Source organism: Pelmatolapia mariae, linkage group LG16_19 (genome assembly GCF_036321145.2).
Source record: "Pelmatolapia mariae isolate MD_Pm_ZW linkage group LG16_19, Pm_UMD_F_2, whole genome shotgun sequence".
NCBI lineage: Eukaryota > Metazoa > Chordata > Actinopteri > Cichliformes > Cichlidae > Pelmatolapia > Pelmatolapia mariae.
The window spans coordinates 12,473,329-12,494,425 of record NC_086241.1 but is presented as its reverse complement, the minus strand read 5'-3'; the positions used below and the strand labels follow the sequence as shown (position 1 = coordinate 12,494,425).

General features: G+C 39.4%; 1 protein-coding gene across 1 annotated transcript; it reads right to left on the bottom strand.

Moving 5' to 3' along the window:
- Positions 1–94: 94 nt before the first annotated feature.
- Positions 95–19,481, bottom strand: slc12a8 (solute carrier family 12 member 8). The gene is made up of 13 exons (XM_063499667.1): positions 19,347–19,481; positions 19,087–19,233; positions 15,461–15,652; positions 15,085–15,316; positions 9,498–9,611; positions 9,216–9,303; positions 7,327–7,414; positions 6,195–6,341; positions 3,793–4,438; positions 3,602–3,699; positions 3,384–3,501; positions 540–600; positions 95–266 (listed from the first exon to the last, which is right to left on the bottom strand). The coding sequence occupies exons 1-13, from the start codon at positions 19,479–19,481 to the stop codon at positions 95–97; spliced, it is 2,238 nt and encodes a 745-aa protein (XP_063355737.1).
- Positions 19,482–21,097: the final 1,616 nt, after the last annotated feature.

The following is a 21,097-nucleotide window of genomic DNA, read 5'->3' as shown; positions in this document are numbered from 1 at the left end:
TGCCCATAGTGCAACATGAGACACCGTTTGAGGCAGAAAATGTGGTATTCAGGCTGTCAGCTGCGATGCATAACTGAGGCAGTGTTTAATTCAGTCAGTGAAATGGTGGTTGGACCATATTGTCGGCCCTGATGAACGACGATTGATGATAGCGGTGACGAGAGGCAAAGTCAGCATTTTCCTCCGTCAGCTGCTTGGTTTTCAGCCCCAGAGTCCCAGACAAAGAGGGCGTCACTACGATCTCATCCCGGGGTGATCCTTTTCTACTGAAAGAGAAGAATACACAGAAAAATTAATTTCAGGTGTAACGATGTAGAAAATAGTCAAAAACTGAAATCAACACCATTTACAGTTTAAAACTTATGAGGTTTGGGATTTCATTGCAATTTTATAATAAAAGCACTGTCGGATTATGATTCAGCCATAGAAATAACTCTTAGCAAATTAAACTCACATATAAAACTCAAATTGACTTCTTCATTATTTAATAGACATCAATGATGCAAGATTTTTCAGTGCATAAATAAAATCATAAATACCTGCAAATGCTACTCAGTGTCGATTTGAACCACGTGAAAAAGCTGAACTGAGCTGCAATTCCTGCAAATAAATCAAAATCCAGACCGTTATGTTTCTACCAGGTGGAAATACATAATTTTTTGCTGTAACATTGCATAATGTTACTAAAACGTCACACTTTTTTCTGCTGTGAGTATCTGAAGCTCTGCCACTACACAGGAGGTAGTAACTGCGCTGTGGCATTGGCAACATCTCCATTTGTGGAACAAATGTCTGACACTTAACTTGACCTGACACTTGTTTGACGCTCGTGTTCAAAAATGTCGTGAGTCAGACGGCTGAGGCACGTACTGATGTGGTGAGTTTATTGCACAGATGCAGGGTGTCACATCCAGCTATTCAAGAAATCCTAAGCCACAACAGCTGCCAGGCAAAGAGGCTGCAAGTGAACCTCCCAGCCGACTATGCTACTGGGTCACGTAACGACATATGGTATGGTAACCAAATCTAAATCAGTAAATGTGAGATTGCAGTTTAGGAAGGATTTGGTTGCACATAATGAAATAAAAGTAAACGATCGAATGACACACAATCCCCCCCAAAATAATTAAATAAATACAGGATCAGCAAGTTAAGTTTTATAACACATTACTTACAGATTGCTTTTACTTTAGATAAATGGAAATTATTTCAGTGCTTCACTTCCTTTAAAGAGTGACATAAGTCTTTAAATAAGACTACAGCTTTGAAATATTTTTTAAAAATATTTTAAAGGCCTTATTAAACAACTCAAGATACAGGAAAAGTTATTTGGTTCCCTTTAAATCAGCTTATTCTTACTATTCTTCCAGTATGTACACTGCTCAAAAAATATTAAAGGAACACTTTTTAATCAGATTATAGCATCAAGTCTGCTAAACTTCTGGGATATTGATCAGGTCAGTTAAGTAGCAGAGGGGGCTGTTAACCAGTTTCATTTCACTTTCAGGTCATTAACACATGCTTTGGTGTTAATGAAACTAAAAGGAGGAGCACTAGAGGTTTTTTTCCACATGTTTTGAATTTGTCGCCACTGACAGCATGAGGTGATACCTGGAGAGATTGCCCAGTCCAGCTCCTCCAGGATCGCAAGAGGGCTCACTGTGTTTCCCAGCACAGTCTCAAGAGCATGAAGGAGATTTCAGAAGACAGACAGTTACTATAGGAGAGCTGGACAGGGCTGTAGAAGATCTTTAACCAATCAGTAGGACTGGTATGTATTTTTTTTTTGTGCAAGGAGGACCAAGATGAGTACTGCCAGAGCCCTACAAAATGACCTCCAGCAGGCCATTATTGTGAATGTCTCTGACCAAACAATCAGAAAGAGACTTTATGAGGGTGGCCTAAGGGGTCGACATCATCTAGTGTACCCTGTGTTCAGTGTCTGGCACTCTGGAGACCAATTAGCAATTGCCATAGAATACCAGAATTGGCAGAACCACCAATCGAGCCCTGTGTTTTTCATAGTGAAAGCAAATTCTGCCTGAACACATGTGACAGACGTGAAAGACTGGAGAAGTTGTGGAGAACATTATGTTTGCCTGTAGCATCATTTAGCCTGAGGGGTTGGATGGTGGGTCAGTGATAGTCTAGGGAAGTATGTCCCTGGAGGAACACACAAATGTCTACATTCAAATATACAATAATTTATCATTTTATGATGCCCTCAGGGGTCGGTGCATTGGTGGTTCTTGGTGTCCGGGGATGGGCGCTCAGGTATGCACCAGCTCATTCCCGGTGGCTACTTGGCGGGGCCTGGTGCCTGTCGCTCGGTCAGGCCTCTTCCGGGGCAAAGGGGACCCCCCGGGCCTCTGGCCTCGGGGTCTGCGGCTCGGTTCACTCTGGCACAGCTGGCTGCCGGCAGAGCCGGCGGGCACGCCAGTGCAGCCCCCTCTGGCTTCTGCTCCGTGGCTACTGGGTGACCCCTCGTCTGGGGATCTCCTCAGCCATTCCCAGGAGGGTGGCACGGATGCCCCTCCGGTGGTCCACCTTGGGCTCTCACACTCTGGGGCCTCTGGATGTCTGAAGCCTGGATCTTCTCCATGCCTGCTTCATGCCCTGGGGGACGGGGCTATGGCCCCCCACACCCTCTAGCAGACCGTTACATGGAGAAACCTTCTGTATACAAGCGCGCTGATCCACACAGGTGTGCACACGGGTGTTCACTGTTCGTAGACATAAACTACACCTTTCTTAGCTGCTACTTCAAAGCACATTGTGCGCTGTCTGTCCTGTGTGCTGCACAACAACATTCAATATTTAGTATTTACTGCTGTTCACACTTAGCTAGATTAACGGGATGGTGTTGTGTTTAGTATGTTGCTTTGTTTTTTTTGTTGCTTGTTTTCTCTTCTTTTTCTCTCAACAGGTGATCCAGGAGATTTTTTTTTCTTCTTTTTCTCTTTGTCTTTGTAAGTGCCCTTTCTCACTGTCCCTCTTCCCTTCTGTTTTTCTTTTCCTTCCTCTCTTTCCTATCCCCCAGTCATGTCTGTCCCATCTGTAACAACCGAAAATAAAATAAATAATAACAACAAAGGTTGATCAAATGGACCAATACGGCAATGCCATGATGATCCATTTGGCAAAATAAATCCATTTGGTATCCTTGTTGGTCTTCAGACAACAATTCTGACGGCTAAAGAACCAAATGGGACAGACAAAAAACAAAACAAAACAAAAAAAAATTATCATTTTAGTCTACGAAGCGCTCAAAAAAGCACTTTAATCTCTGAAGTTTCAAGATCAGGTACAAAGATTAAGTGGAGATGAATTTATCCTGAACCCACTTAGTTCTTCTAAAAAGAAAATATACATGTGGAAATCACCTCTTGGTAGTCCAGGACTTGTTTTCCCGATGTAGAAGAAGAGCAGCAAGGCAAATATTATGTTTGTTAAGGCATAAACCCATTGAATAACAAACATAATCAATATGGAGCTCAATGCCTGAAAGAAAACAAAGGATATGTTCACATTATTCCAAAAATATCAAGAAAGTCATGAGAACAAAATCAAAATACTGTACAGCAAATAATGTCTGACATACCCCAATGAGAGCGATCCAGCGGTTACAAAACTTTGCATAGAAGGAATTGTGCTTGGGTTGGATTTCAAAGCTTTGGTGTTCTGCTTTACCTCCAGTGCCTGAAAGATTTAAGAAAGGGTCAAACAGGTACAGGTAGCTTCTATGTTACAGTATATACCTTAATCTAATGTTTGATAGGTAAATCTGATCACCTGTGCTGTAATTGTGAGTCTCAGCAGGCAAATCCTGCTCAACGTGACCAACATTTGTATAGCCCGTGATTTGAGGCTCCTCTCCTCCTCCACCTGGCCCCTGGTCTTCCTCTGCTAGTGAAGCAGAACTTGTCCCCTCTTCTTTCTCTTCTGAGGAAACACTGGTGTTCGAGTCCAAACCAAAGCTGTCCATTAGCTTCTGTTTAGCAGTAGCCTTTCTGTTCTTGGATGTGTTGTTCATGTCTTGCATGCAGGAGGTCTTCTCAGCTCCAGAGTCCACATTTGACACAGGTGGAAATATCTGGTCCATGTCCCTAGTGAACTCCAGCAGAGTGCCTTTACTCTGCAGACTCCCGCGATCACTGCCATAGTTTGGAAGATTGGCTTGAATCAGTGACGTGCTGCTGTGCCTGGTGGACCTGCGCTGGTTTCTTTTGCCCAATATGGCGGTGTCCCTCTTATCTTTATTCTGAAGGTGGGAGGTCATGGCCACGCTGAAGTAGGAGTAGTCGACAAAGCTGTAGGTGAGCATGAAGTTGATGGTGACGATGGGCGCCAGTACGTTAACTTGGCCGATGAAGATGAAGGCCATCGTCACCAGGCTCGTCAGAAAGATAGCCGCCACCGGGGTCTTGTTTGGGCCTTTCTGTCAGGGAGAAAAGGTCACATAATATTAGCGATTTCTGTTACAATGTACCAAATGCACATATTGTGTGCCTCTAACCCAACACATTTTGTGTGACAAAGAAGAATGTCTTATTCTTCCTGGGATTTTGTACATTTGCCACAGCTAACCCAAGTAAAATGGATGTTAGTTTTGAGCAAAGGGGGGAAAAACACCAATCCAGAGGAACAGAGACACAATGAAAATGAACATAAAGCTGAATCTGAGTTAAATAAAACCCCGATGAGTGATCTTTTCCTGCTGTTGTCCACTGAGTTTTCAAAAGTTCCTGTTCAGTGTTTGATTTACCAACAAGTAACAATCAGACGATTACTTATTCATGTTGCCGACAAATGTAAGCTTTATAGCTTGAAAAATGTGGGTCGAATTGAGTAAATAAAAAAAAAAATCCATTACACAAAATCTTCCTATGACTTCATCTGGACTTCTTCTGGCCAGTCTGACATGAGATAGCTGTGACGCCCATGAGAAAGCTATTCCGACTTTTAGAAAGGTTCTGGTGCTATTTTTCCATGAGTATGCCTACATTACATTTAATTAAATCAAACACATACAGCATAAATAAAGAATATGTTTGTGTTTACAACTTAAATAGCGTTCAGCATTCACAGTTAAATGAATGGAATAAAACAATGCCCCCAACAATAATCGCTTTTCTCAAAATGGAAAAATGACTTTAACATGTGGTTTGTTAACTAGTTTGCTTTTATTTCCCTGGTCCTATCTCACTGTTTAAGGAGCACTGCTGTGTGCTGGAGGGCCTCCAGAGCATACAGCGGAGCAGGGCCCTGCCCGTCTCCCTTCCTGCGTTTGTTCTGGGGCTTTGATTTGGGCCAAGATGTCTAGGGCCTCATTCCAGCCTGCTGAGAGAGGTCAGATACTGCTGCCATCCAGAGAAGTCTGAGGAAAACTGGTGTGGAAGAGGTCAGGTTGTTAACGTGACTATGTGTGCATGTGTTTTGCAGCAATGTGTCGTAACTCTTTGATGCAATAAAGTCAGTCCACTCACTTCTGTGGAGTGCTTGCTCTATAATTAGGCAGACCTGTGACCGTGTCCTTCTGAATCCATACACCACAGCCCCCTTTAGAGCCAGACTAAGCACACTTATTCATTTACAATGTATGCGTGTGTTACTTTGGGCAATCAGAGACACCAACTTCAATCCCAAACTCTATACAACTTGTATTTGATCCACAGAATAATACAGTAAGCATGCAGTTACAGAGTACTGCAGTCAAAATGCAATATGTTATAGTTCAGTTCTAGGGGAATTTCACTGTGTCAAACTTATTCACAGTCATTTTGTGTCTACATGTAGTGTGAAGATATACAGAATGATGATGCCCTATCTCATTTTAATTCAGTCTGCAGATATCTGTTTTAATCAACTAGCACCCTGAAATCAATCTTTGACTAGTTATGGTGACTTCAAGCTACTCTCAAGTTTATCCTCCCTCACGATATGCACACAGACACTGAAAATCCATCCTTAGAGTCATAAATCATTCCTTAATAATGAGTCTTTTTGGTGAATCTTGTTTCATTCCAAGTAAGGCAAGCATCAATTTTAGATGTCATAGTATTGGACGTTATTCTGCATGTAAGTGAATTTGGTAGCTGATGAATACACCTCAGTAATATCAATTGACATCAAAAACACTCTAGCTAATAGTTTTCAGTTCACACATTCCTCCCTTCATTGCTCTATCCACCCACCCCTCTTCCCAGAAAGGCCAGACAGGGAATGACCCTCTCCTGGGCGATGCACTGAAGGATCCTGGGTGCTCCATACAGGCCGCCCATGCAGGAAGCCAGGGAGGAGATGTAGAGGCCCAGCAGAAAGAGGAAACCCACCAAGGAGACCTGGAGGAAGAAGGAAAACAAACAGAGGGTGAAAAAGGATGGGGTGGGGATGAGAGCTCACAACAGCTACGCCCAATCCAGTTCCGCTACAGCCAGCCCCTTATAAAAACAATGAGAAATCACCACTGATGGGCAAGTCAAGGACTTGGTCAAAGCAACATCTAATGGTCGTATTTTATTAAAACGTCTAACTCATGTGCGATCATTTTATAATGAATTTGGGTTTTTTTCCATTTTGCAGTAATGCTATGCTGAATGTATCCTATACCAAGAGACAAATGGTCAATTTATTTGTTTGGAGCTGGGCAACACTTTCTGAAGACAGTTCTGCATTGATTTCTCATTCCGTCTCCTCAAAACAAATCACTGTATATGACCGATTTGTTAGAAGTGCACAGTGCACAAGGCATCAAAGGCCTATTAAAGCTGTGTAGTGGAGGCTTTGGTGAAACACATGTTATTGCAACAGGGAAAGCAAGAGAGGACTTTGCTTTTTTAAGTCAGACAATGCCAAACCACCAACTGCACATATGACAGCAGCATGGCTCTGTAGAAAAAGAGGTGCTAAACGGGGGGATCTGCATGTCCAACATGTTCCTATGCTGAAAAACCTGAAATATTAAGCTGCACATTTTCTACATGAAGCAAGAATAAGAATATAAATCTTTCAGTACTATAGCAAGTGGTCCTCCCAGTTCTGAAACAGTTATGGTTGATAGAGTAGACGACACATTGGTAATCCTCCCCCGACTTTTGAAAATTATTGCTGCCATTCTCCCCCCGCCCAAAAAAAATACACTAATTTATAATTGTTTCCACATATGAATATAACCCCTACGTTGCTATGCAGTATTATATAGTCAGAACACAAACTAACCACACCACTAACATAGTGAGACACCATGGGAAGTCCCCTTACCTCTTCCCTTTTGTTGGAAGGCCCCCCCCCTCACAAAGCCGAATGGAAACACAGAGAGGAGTTTACCTTTTCAGCTATCAAGAAGTCACAGCGTAGAGCTTCTCTGGTGCAGATGGCCCCCAGGAGAAAGACAAAGACCAGATACAGGAACCACCTGTGGGTCACCAAAAGTACAGCACAGAATTACTAACAACTATTGAGTCACGACAAGTGAATGTCTGATAGCAATGTGGTTTTAGAGTGGGTTACTTTTGTTTTCCAGTGAATGAAAAAGAAAAACCCACTCAGTGTGCCGAGAAAACCACAAGAGTAAAATCTAAACATATAGGAATAAACCTTTCTGAAAAATCAATCCACCGAATCTAACAAAGGTTTTTCCTGTACTTTCTGTTTCTTAATGTACAATCACTCTAGTCATAGTTAATCTAGTTAACTATGACTAGTTAATCTGGTGTGTAAATTTTTCTATTGTGTTTTTGTATTTAACTATACAGTGCCATTAAAGAGTATTTCCCACCCCTTCCTGAGTTGTTGCTTTTTCACATTTATCAAACCTCAGTGTTTCAGATCATCAAACAAGTTTTAATATTAGAAAAAGATAATCAAAGTAAATACAAATTGCAGTTTTTAAATGATGATTTTATTTATTAAGAGGAAAAAAATAATTGTCCCCCCTCTTAAATCATGAATTACCTGTGCTTAACCACATTTTTTGGAAAGTTGAGATCAATTTCATTAGACAGAATGAATTAGATTAAAAGATCTCAAAAAGCAGCACATCATGCCACGAGCTAAAGAAATTCAAGAACAAATGAGAAACAAAGTCAGCGACATCTGTTCATCCAGAAAGAGTTTCAAAGCCATTCTCTAAGACTGTCTGTGGTTCTCCGGTGAACCACAGAGAGAGCCGTTATCCACAACTGTAGAAAACTGAGAACAGTGGTGCATCTTCCCAGAAGAGGCGGACCTACTACAATTACTCTGAGATCTCATCAACGACTCATCCAGGTGGTCATAAAACAACCCAGAACACCATCTAAAAAACTTCAGGCCTCACTTGCCTCAGTTATGGTCAGTGTTTATGATTCAACAATAAGAAAACCACTGCTGGCCAAATAGAACACAAAGTCTTCTCTCACATTTGCCAAAAAATCATGATCCCCAAGACTTTGGAGAAAATTTTCTGTGGAGTGATGAAAACAAAAGTATAATATTTTGGAAGGTTTGAGTCGCCTTTCCCATGAACGACAGCCAAACACGGTGGTGGTAGTGTGATGGTCTGGGGCTGCTTTGTTGTTTCAGGACCTGGACGACTTTTGTAGTTCATCATTCCATGAATTGTTCTCTCTACCAGAAAATCCTGAAGGAGAATGTCCGGCCATCAGTTCGTCAGTTCGTGCACTAAAGCGCACACACACCTTGTGTTAGGCAGCAGGACAATGATCCAAAACACACCGGCAAGTCCACCGTCTTAATGTCTCACAAGACAAAAATGAAAGTTGTGGAAAGGTCTAACCAAAGTTCTGACTTATATCCAATTGAAATGCTTTGACATGACCTTATACAATCCATCTGCACCCAAAAACCCTCCAATGTTGTTGAATCACAGCAGTTCTGCAAAAAAGAGTGGGACAAAATTCTTCCACAGTGATATCAAAGACTCACTGCCAGTTATCACAAATGCTTGATTGCAGTTATTGCAACTAAGGATGACACAACCAACTATTAGGTTTAGGGGGAAATTACTTTTTCACACAGGGCAGGTGGGATTGAACAGCATTTATATTTACTCGGGTTATTTTTGCCCAATGTTAAACTTTGTTTGATGATCTGAAACATTTAAATGTGAATTTGATAGATATGGAAAAAACAAGAACTCGTGCAGAGGGTAAAAACTGTTTGACAGCACTGTATAGATATGTGTATGTTTTAGTGGATTTGGGGTGTTGTCGTACGAGGTGAAGACAGCTGCTAGTGTTCCCACGGGGATGTTGTGCTCAGGTCGCTGAAGGTCTGAGCTCATGTTGAAGCCTGCCATAACCCCTACAATACACACAAAGATGTGCAAACCACAAAATGTACACAAGGTGCTTGTCAATGCAAACTTTATTTTTATATTGCATATGAAGCAAAGAATGATAAGCAGGATTTGAATGTTTGCATGCTTTTCCTATTCTGGGATTTTCTTTTTTTGTGAAATACAGAAATCTAAAAGAAGTTGTTGAGGATCTACTCACCTGTAGCAGCAGGGAAGAAAACCCCAAATACTGTAAAGAAGTTTTCCCCAGTGGTATAATCTGGCATAGTGTTGCTGCTGAGCAGCCCAGGTGAATAACCAATGAAACCATGCTCTGAAAGTGGAGACAAACTCGCATAAAGCACATCAATACAGAAATGCATGTGAGAATTACCAGCATTTCTTCACTGAGTAAACAGTTGTGAACATTAAATGATGATGAAGGAGGAAGAAACTATGCAAACTCCATTAGCTAGAGGTATGAAAATTAGTTTCAGGTCTTTCTTTAGACATGAAAAGTCAGCTCTCTGTTAGGCTTTTACTTATGTATCAATAGTTTCGGCAACAAACACACAATCCCAGGCTGTAAATGACTCATAACAAGAATACTTAACTTTATATCTTATGTAACATTCATCTGTTTGAAATCAGTTCATGAAGGGACACATAGCAGTTCCACCTGAGATAATGATGGTTATTTCTCTAGTGCATAAGGGAATAAACTGGTTTAAAAAATAAAGAAGAAGAAACATTTGCTTCTTTAACGTGGGCTTATTAATAGATTTTGTGTTTAAGGAATAATTATAATAATGAGTTTCTATTTCTCACTTCCTATTAATACAATCCAACAAATGTAGCAGTGTAGTCCAATCTTAAAATGTTTTTAGCTGCTACATAGGCCCAGCAGTTACCTTATGATTTTAAAACACATCACTCTCACGAACTGATCAATGTGTTCTTAGATTAATAAGCAGTCACCATATTTGGCCTTTTCCTGACTTTTTAAGCAATGCTTTGTGCAGAAAATTAGATCAACTGTATAAGAAATCACAGCACATAGAAAGGAAAAACATACAGCACTATACCAGGTGTTTGAACAGTACAGCATTACATCTGCATAGTCAGTAGAGCCCTCCATAACTCAACAACATCTGCATCATAGTCAGCAATATAACACCAAGTAAATAAATGCTGCAAAGTCTATTTCAGTCAAAATAAATGGCAACAACACCTTTCAAATTTACAGTCTAAAGACATGCCGGGATGGCTCTAGGTCAGGTCAGTTTGCTGAATGTGTGAAGGGGGCCATTTAAACTACACAGTCTGAAGGACCCGCCTATGTTACAAAACCGGACATTTCCCCCTTGGTTATCTTGTGATGGGAAAGAATGTGTTCTCTCAGATTAATGACATGTTTATCCAAAAGGAAGTTACCACCCTTTTCAGAAGCTCAGCAGCTTCCAAGTTTGGGAGAAAGAATGAAAGTGAGCAAGAGAGGGAGACAGAGAGCGGGAGGAAAGAGCGAGAAAGGGAGAGACACATAGCGAGAGAGAGAGAGAGAGAGAGAGAGAATGCTCATTTTTTTTTCCTTTTCCAAAAGAAAAGGCCTGGATACACTCTCTGTTCCAGCTTTGTATGATCTCTAGCATATGCGTTTAATGAGGTCAAAAAAGCTCAAACTCCTGTTCACTTTGTGACCCACTAGGATCGCCCTCTATCCAAACAATCATGATCTAACAAATCCAGGGCAGCCAGTGTCAAACTGCATCATGAGCACCCCACCCATATTACAACATCATAGTCCAACATCCAAGTGGGCTCAACTCTGCCAGCTCTCACGGCTAAGCCCTCCAAGTACTTATTTTGGAGCATTTACATATTCATTACACTTTAATATAAAATCCTTATATGTACTACATTCACTGCAAATTGTCCCCTCATTTTCTCTAGGAATAATAACAATGATAGGCTGGCAAAGATTTGCGTTGGGCCCTGTTGCAAACTACACCTCGTTTTAAAAACTATAGCATCATAATACTTCACACAAGATCCAGAAACCCCGTTTAAGCCATTGTGTATTACTTTCATTGCATTGGCAGTGTGTTTGAGATCATTGTCAAGTTAAAAAATGAAGTTGCCAAGCAGAAGCATTACAGAAGGTGGATCAAAATCTGATGGTACTTTTCTGCATTCGTTAATTATGTATCTACAAGATCCTCAACACCACTACCTGAAATAAAGACCCAAACTATGACAGAGCCTCCTCTGTGTTTTACAGATGGCTGTAGACACTCACTGTTGTTCATCTCTCCTGACCTCCTCCATACATGTCCATAATGATTTCAACCAAAGATTTCAAATTTGGATTCAGGTTTCACACATAAATCCAGTTCTTGTGCAATTTTGCATACTTTAGCCTTTCTTCCCCGTTTCTTTTCCTTAAAAAATGACTTATTGACAGCTGCCCTTCCACTGAAACCATTTCCTACAAGGTCCATGTTAAATCATTCTTCTGAAAATGGTCAGGTTCAAGGACTGGACTAAATATGAGTGAAAAAGCAATGATATGTCAGAAGAACAACTCTAAAAGTCCTTTAGAAAACCTGGAGAACTATTTCTCAAGACCATCCACCTATTTATGCATAAGAGTTGACTCAAGACTTTTGCATAGTATTGTAAAACTAATATTAAAATGTGTATGAAGGAAACTTTGACCATAGATGTCCACAATATATAATATTATACCCCGGAGCTTTCCCAGTTTCCAAATAAGTAAAGTCATCTAATTACCATAATTAACTGACAAACTTGATTGCTTGCTTTATATGGGGCCTTCTTTATGAAGTTTGCAGCATGTAAGTAACCATTATTACCCCTAATATTTATTCATCAAAGAATCCAATCTAAGTGCTTCCTATATAATACTGAATCAGAAGGTAACTCCCACTAGGCTGATGATCCTTTTTAATACACAGCTAGAAGACTTGTACTGACACGTCTTCAATTTGATCCATAGGATTTTGTAGAGATGTAGAGCTTTATAAGCCTACTTACTATGTTTCCAGCTCGAGCTAAGGCAAGAATGTCTTCATTCCAGTTTACTTATTCTGTATTGAGCAAGTTTCAGGCAGAGTGGGGCTCCATTCTGAGTTCAACATGCCTCTGAATGTGTAGTCAGATTACATGAACATCTGAGGCCTCTCCCTCAGTCTGAATGACCTCTTACACTCCCACACTAACTTACATAAATTGCCGTGCATGGTGAACAGGCCAGGCTGTGAGTTTACAGAGGTGGAGCAGGTCCTGCTGGGATAATCGAGAACTATATATTATAGTAAGGATCACAGGGAGAGATGATGTGGCGGTCTCTGGAGTAGCAGCAGGCTTCAGATCTCAGTTCCGGCTCTCTCTCTTTGTCATTTTCCAAAAATGTGGGTGAGTCTGGTTAACACCCTAAACCCCAGACCCAAGGAGCACATTATGGCTTCCTTTTCTGTGGGGAATAGACTTCAAGTATAAGGACAGGGTAAGGCGTGTCGGAGTGTAATTCAACGATGCACCACAATCAGAAGGGTTTGTGGTTAAACTGTTTGGTTGCAGAAACAATACATGGGCGGCATTACTGTCAGAATAATTTACTGTGCTTACAGACTTGTGAACTATTCAGGACTGTGTTACATGCTGCAGTTATGCAACACTTTAATTTTAACTCCAACTCTTACAGTGCTGCAAAAGGACTTGCTGCAATCCACTTCTTTGACATCTTAGTGAACAGGAAAACCAGGTTTGTAAGTCAAGAGTTCATATATATAGATACTTAAATAGATAGAAACACTCCTAAATTCATCTTAATGATTAGCAAAGATTAACATGGGATGGTCAAAGCCAGCACCCGATATCTGTGATTTTTGTTGCTAGGGATAAAAGTTAGTGAAACATTATAGGGGCAAAACATTATAATTAAAACCAACTATGATAATTTTCTGCTGATTGACAATCAGTGAACTCTAAACTGAGTTTTTCTGATTATGACAGAGGTGGAAAATACTGATTTCAGTGTTTACAATAGCAATATCTGCCAAACATACTGGCAATCATGTCTATAGAAAGTGAAATTTTGATGGAATATGTGGTTAACCAGACATGCCTAAGCTGTGATAGAGATATACAATGGCGTGTGAAAATTGGGGACATGTTATCAAACTATGACCACATGCTTTTGGCGGTGGCTCCTTTCCTCCAGGATGTGTCTCAGTGTTCAGTGAGTTCATGCTAATCTGGGCCGTTTCAGCTAGCATGGAGACCTGCTGGTCCTCTGCCAACCATTAGGTCACCAAAACACACACAGAGCTCCTCTTAATTGGAAAAATCTGGAGTGGTCATTATGGCTGGTTGTACAGATCTCAAGGGCTGAAAACTGGTCTCTACCAAGTGTGCTTTAAACAAGACTGGGAGTTGGGAGGTGTAGAGCAGTAGGCAGTCTGGTTTTAATTTCACCTGAAGTAGTCGAGCTAAATCCAACAAAAACTAACAAGACAGGTAAGGTAATCGCTCTGTTTTTTTGTTTTTTTTAAACAAATGTTACATATCTATATGAATGTTTTATCATGTGTGTGAGAACTCTTGGGTCTTGTGTGAAATGTGTTGTTCACAGACTGATTTGACTCCTGGAACACTTTTTTCTTCCTACTCGGCAGGAAGTTGATAATCAGTGAGAACAGGAAATGTAGGGAAGGACTTCCTGGAGGTCAACAAAGAAATACCCCCTCCACCGCACCCAAAAACAATACTCACAATAATAATAAAATTAAAAAAATAAAATAAAATAAAATAATTTTCAAACTTAAAATCTCAAATACACATTAACTAATCGCTAAAGTGTGAAAGAAATAAACAGGTTAATGGACAGAGGAATGTCAGTAGTATTCTGAGTAAAATAAGTGATACTGCAGCTACACCTACTGACTAAAACAGGTCACAACAGGTTCCCACACTCCTTTCATCACACTGCCTCTTTGGAAGGCTCCGAAAATTTAATAGTGAGTTAAGGAGAATGAGATATAACAATAACAAATACAGCATAATAAAGTATTGGTATTTATAACTGGAAAGCCTTATACAAAACGCCAGTGTTCCCTGCAACATGAGCCAGGCTTCTCTTTATATTCTACTGGAGATCTGATACTCAAGCATTCAAAGAGTCAAAGACAGCTTCAGCTCTAGATGTTTTGTGTACTAATGCTTTTTAAACATTTAAAGCCTGAATCATCACATAACTGCCAGAAAATTCTGAATTTATTGAGCTATTTAACAAATTTCTTTTAAAATAATTAATTAAATTTTAATTTCCACATATGACTTTTAGTCTGCATTGTATTTCCTGCATCTGGCATTTTTTCAAATTGCTTAAAAATGTATTGTGCAATTTATTTAGGTGTTTTTCAGGGTGGGGGAAAAAAATGACACTGATGATGTAAGAGTCTCAAAAACTCAAAAATTGTATGTATCAAATATGATACAATAGGTGTTAATTAACAGCAAACAATACTTAAAAGCCATGTTGGATTCTTACAGAAATTAAGAGTCAAATTAAAGACTCCACTACAACTACTTCTGACCAGCAGCCATCCTAGCCTCCTAATTTTCACACAAATCTTCCTAATGCATGAAAAAATTTAACTAAAACTGTGACCGTCTCTCTCGTCTTTGATACAGTAACTGATTGTTGATTTTTTTTGTTTCTCGTTTTCATCATGTTCATAGTGATGGTTGTTCTGTTGAAAATGTGTCTCTGTCCCCAGCCTTACCTGGGTCAAGGTGTGTGAATGTGCCAATGACAAAGTCCAGGGTAGAGATGGCCAGAACAGCCAGGAGGAGCAGCTGAAGTCTGACAATCCACTTGACACCAGCCAAGTTGATTCCAAGCAGACCTAGCAGCACTGCTGCTGACATGCAGCGCACCGCCCACTGAGTCTGAAGACCCAGCAGTCCTGCCACTGACTCGGAGAACCCCGTGATGTACATCGCCCCAGCGACGCACTGCAGAGTGTTAGAGAGCATTAATAGTGACACGAGGTAGAAGGAGGAAAATTCAGGTTGAGCATTCTATGATTTTCTTAAGGGATAAAATACTCCAAACAAACAACTTTAGCGTTGTTCAAATTAAAACCCTCTGTTACTCACCTGCCCAAACACATAAAGGAGGCCAACAGTGCCCCCGACCCTTCCCCCTAGGATGGTGGAGATCATGGAGTAGATTCCTCCACTCCCAACACCACAGTGTTCAGACACTCCGATTCCCGACATAACTGTCACTAAAGCAACCAACACAACCATGGAGACGAGAACCATCCCAAGCAGCACTCCTGTGTTCCCCTGGATAATGTAAGAAAACAGTAAAGATCCAAAATACTGAGTGATCACTGCACAAACTACATCATAATATGCATCTGCAGTTGTGAACTGGATATATTTGGGCCAATATACCACCTGTATTGTACACATCTTCTGTACATGACATCCTGCTCTGTTTAATTCTTTGTATTCAGTTCATTTAAATAATCCTGTTTTCACCTTTTTCTCCATTCTCTCACATTTTTTTTAATCACTCCTCTTTTCTCCTCCTTGTATTTGTTTACAATTTTCTATCTAATAGAAAAAAAGAGACATACAGATGCTATACAGGTGTGGTGGACCAGCAGGTGAATTAGGACCATCAACACACTGACACTTTTTCTTTTTTTTTATTTGCTCAGACATTTCTGATAAGATGCGTCTCTCTCTGAAAGAGAAACCCTGTTTTCCACACAGCAAACTATATTTTAGCTGTCAAGCTAAAGCCAAACGGATGTAGCAATTACAATCACTGGGTCTCTTTGTAGCTGTGTCCTGTGATGACACATGGCTATTACAGTGTTCTGGATCAATTGTCATGATGACACATACTTAACTATATTTGAAGCTAAAACAGTGCTAAAAAAATGTGGATAAGCTGAAAGCAGAACGCCAAACATGAGGCTAAGCCATTATAAAGTATAAAAATGAAAACATACAAAATAAAATTTATTGATAGATAATTTAGTTAATAAACTGGAACGGTACGGGATCAGGGGGGTTGTACTGCAGTGGGTGAAAAATTATTTAAGTGACAGGAAACAATTTGTGAAGCTGGGTGTCCATTCCTCATCATGCTTGGACATTGCTTGTGGTGTTCCACAAGGCTCTGTACTGGGTCCAAAATTATTTATTATTTATATAAATGATATTTGTAAGGCATCTGATATATTAAAATTAGTATTATTTGCAGATGACACAAATATTTTTTGTTCTGGGGGGAATCTAAAGGAGCTGCAGGATACAATTACTTCAGAAATGTGCAAAATTAAAAAATGGCTTAACAGGAACAAACTATCGCTAAATCTAAGTAAAACTAAAATAATCTTATTTGGGAATTCCCTTAGAAATGCACAAGTGCAGATTCAGTTAGATGGTGTGGAAATTGAAAGAGTACTTGAACATAAGTTTCTTGGTGTGATTGTAGATGATAAATTAAACTGGAAGTCTCATATAAATCATATACATAACAAAATTTCAAGAAGTATCTCAATCTTGAGTAAAGTAAAACACATTCTGGACCACAAATCACTCCACATTCTCTATTGTTCCCTGATTGCACCGTATTTGAATTACTGTGCAGAGGTTTGGGGCAATACTTACAAATGTTCGCTATCATCAATCTTTATATTACAAAAAAGGGCCATAAGGATAATCCATAAAACTGGTTACAGAGATCATACAAATCCACTATTCTTAAAATCAAAAATTCTAAAATTCACAGATCTGGTTCATTTTCTCACTGCACAAATTATATATAAAGCAATAAACAACCTGCTTCCTGACAATATTCTAAAAATGTTTTCTAAAAGGAAACTGGGATACAATTTGAGGGGGGAATTAAATTTAAAACATCCTCGTATCCGTACAACATCAAAAAGTTTTTGCATCTCTGTGTGTGGAGTGAAGCTGTGGAACAGACTAAGTAAAGATATGAAGCAATGTCCGAGCATGGCGCAGTTTAAAAAGCGGTTTAAGGATATGGTTTTTACAGGGTACAGGGAAGAGGTAGAGATTTGACAGGGTGTTCTTGTCTAATATTTTCATGTATGTGCGGGTGCACGGGTATATTGGTATGGGTATATATATATATTTGTAGGTTGTGTATCCTTCAGGTGTTAATGGGGTTAGTGAAAATGTGTATATGTGCGTATGTGTATATACGTATGTATGGATAGATAGAAACATATATGTATATATAAAAAAAAATAAAAAAGAAAAAAGAAAAAATACACATGACATAATGTAATTGCAAGGAGGTATTTCTGTAGTCTATTGATACTAGATAGTGGAAAAGGGGTGGGATTAAATAAGCTTATGCTTCTTCCTGCTCCTTTTTGAACATGAAAGTTATTTGGAGTTGTGGTTGCTTGTTTTCCTTATGTTTTGTTTTGTTCATTTGTCTCTTTTAATTCTATTTTGTTGTACTTTTTCAACATGTTCAAAATAAAGATTCAATCAATCAATCAATCAATCAATCAATCGATTAGTGATTTCTTTTTGACTCTTTAGTCTGCTACTACAGTGCTGTGAAAAGTATTTACCCTCTTCCTAGATGTCTTAGTGTTTTGCATATTTGTCACACTTAAAGGTTTCACATAATCAGATAAATTTTAATAATAGACACTGGTAACCAGAGCATTATGGCATAATCTTTGCCATAATCTAAAGAAACTCAAGAACAGATGAGAAACCAAGTCACTGACATCTGTAAGTCTTATGGAGTGAATTTGGGACTCCAGTGGAACCACAGTCAAAGCAATTATCCATAAAGACAGATAATTTGGATATTTGGATCAGTGGTATACTGTGTCAGGAGGGGCCAGCTGACCACAATTAGTCTAAAAGAGTGTGGATGACTCATCCAGGAGGTCACAAAAGAACCCAGAACAATATTTAAAGAACTGCCTCACTTGCCTCTGTTAAGGTCAGTAAGAAAAAAAACTGGGCAAAAATGGCATCCATGAAAAAGTTCCAAGGAGAAAACCACAGCCGAGCAATAAAACCACAAAGGCTCGTCTCATGTTTGCCAGAAAAAATCTTGATAGAAAAATATTCTGCGGACTGATAAGACAAAAGTGGAACTTTTTGGAAGGTTTGAGTGCTGTTACATCTGATGTCAAACTAACACAGCATTTCATAAAAACAACCTCATACCAACAGTCAAACATAGTGGTGGTTGTGTGAATCATGCTTTAGCATGTCCGGTCATGCTTGAAAACATTCAGGGCAGCTGAATTAAAACAATTCTGCAAAGAAGGCTGAGACAAAAATTCCTCCATAGTGATGCCAAAGACTTATTGCCAGTTATCACAAATGCTTGATTGCAGTTCTTGCTACCAAGCATGGCACAACCAGTTATTAGGTTTAGGGGAAATCACTTTATCACAAAGGGCCAATGAGGAAAAAAAACCCTTAAGAACTGCATTTATGTTCACCCAGGTATTTTGTCTGAGCTGAAATATTTAAACATGACAAATATGCAAAAATAAGAAATCAGGAAGTGAAAAGTCCTTTTTCACTGCAGTGTATCCACCATGCACGGTTACTAGACTCATATTTAAAGCCCCAGTATGGCAGCTGCATTAAACAGAATTCAGCCTTTTAGCATTTTATTAGCGTGGGGAAAAGTTTAAAGTGGATTAGCTGTTCAGTTACCTACAATACACAAAGTGAAAGATAGTCTGTTTACTAACCACCAAGTAGCCAGTACGCAGGAACAGAACCACACCAAAGATGTTGATCATGCAGGTGGTGAAGACTCCATCCCAGGTGCCAAAAAGCACCGGCTCCCACACAAATACTTTGATCCTCCACCACGGCTGACTAGACTGCTGAAAGCCCTAAACACAGAAATACAACCGTAGCAGCACTGGCTTATCTGAAGTCACTTTAACAACAGCCTGCAATGATCCTAAAAATTGTTTCATTTGAGCTGACACACTGAACATCTTGCCTTTACATCTTCATGGAACAGATCCTGAACATGTGTGTTTGCTTTAGTGTCATCAGATTCTCCCTTCAACAGGCCTGTCTCAGCCCTTTCCTGCTCACAGGTGTACACCGTCCAACCGGCTGGCAGGGTTTCCATTGCAACCTGGAGATTTACAGTGTTTATATTTACAGGCTGGATGTAAAACAACAAATTAAAATCTGCATTTTAATATTGAAATTTTTTTTTGATCACATACTACTAGATTCACTCTAAAAGACATATAGTGTACCAAAATAATGGTCTTAGTGAGTTACTGGATGCTAGAGGTACAGTGCTTAACAAATGTATTACATCACCACCCAATGTAAGGTCTGTGCCCTAAAATAACAATATTGGTAAGAACCAAAAATCAGTTTCAATAATGGTTAACCCATCCGCATTTTTAAAGCTAAAACATCATTATAATGTTATCCATAAGTTCTGAAATTTACAAATTTTCCAATTTACAGTTAATTCCCGGCACTCCTGAATAAAAAAAATTTTTTTTAGAGGTTTAAAGTCGAGTGTTTCACATCTGGGAAAAAAAGGTCAATACAGTTTGTTTTAAATAACAATATATTTTTAAATTTAAACACGTTTGTGACAGATTTGTCAAATATTCTAATTTATATTTTAGAACATTTCTGTCTTAAACGTGTATTTTATAAGAAGCAATCCCCCGAGAAGACAAAAAACCCACCCCAAAACAGAAAATACCCCCCAAACATATTTTACATAATGCTATCATGTATATGATTTTTCCTCGGCAAAAATCGTAAAGTCTAGACTTAAAACTAGAAAAAGGAATAAGAGGATAAAACATGTATAATATCCCAATTAAAACATCCGATAAAACTTGATTTCCTTCTTACTTACTAGTCTAATACATTTCCGTTCAGAAACTACTGGGAAATTGAAATATCACAGCATGTTACTGGGTAATTCTGGCATGCCGCATTCAAAACACTCATAATTGTGAAGATATGCAATCTATGATTGGAGCATACGGTTTTTCCTGGCATAGTAAACAGTACGGTAGCACAGGCATTTGTAGCGGTCGTCTTGGAAAGAATAGCACTGTTTATCCTGGTTAAACAGCAACAGGTGCAGCTTGAGGACACCCGGATGCAGCAGGGTGTGCTCCTCTGCGATGTGACAAACAGTAAATAGTTGTTAGCATCACTGCTTTTACCTCAGAGGCTTCTGTTTCCAGATAAATAAACGAAGAATTATAACAAACATGTGAATTCATTGTTTCCTAGTTAGAAAACAAAATGTTGAAATGAATGATAATAATAATAATAGTTATGTTTATGGAGAGACAGCATATCAGAAAGTGTAATCATTTTAAATGTTCAAAATAAGCTCCTGGTGATATACGCCATTATGAAAACCGAGGTGTGCTCTAGTCTTAAAATTGGCAGTTTTCTCAATAGAGTTTGGTGTGAGTGGCGGTCTTCTTTCAAACAGTTTCTTAGCTAGATTAACTCAGCGACACCTTACCTTTCACAATCTCATTTCATCCACTGCTTGCAATTTTTTAAAAATTAAAGAAAAAATAAATCCATTCCACTTTCCCACTTTCCTTTAAATCCACTCAGTATGACAACGTGTTCGTCATATGGATACGTCAGCTGCCAGCAGGCAACTTAGGCATGCGGTTACTGCTCACCTTTCCGGGATGTGTTGGAGCATTTGCACAAGGATCTCGTGTTTGCTTTGGCAAGTCCTGC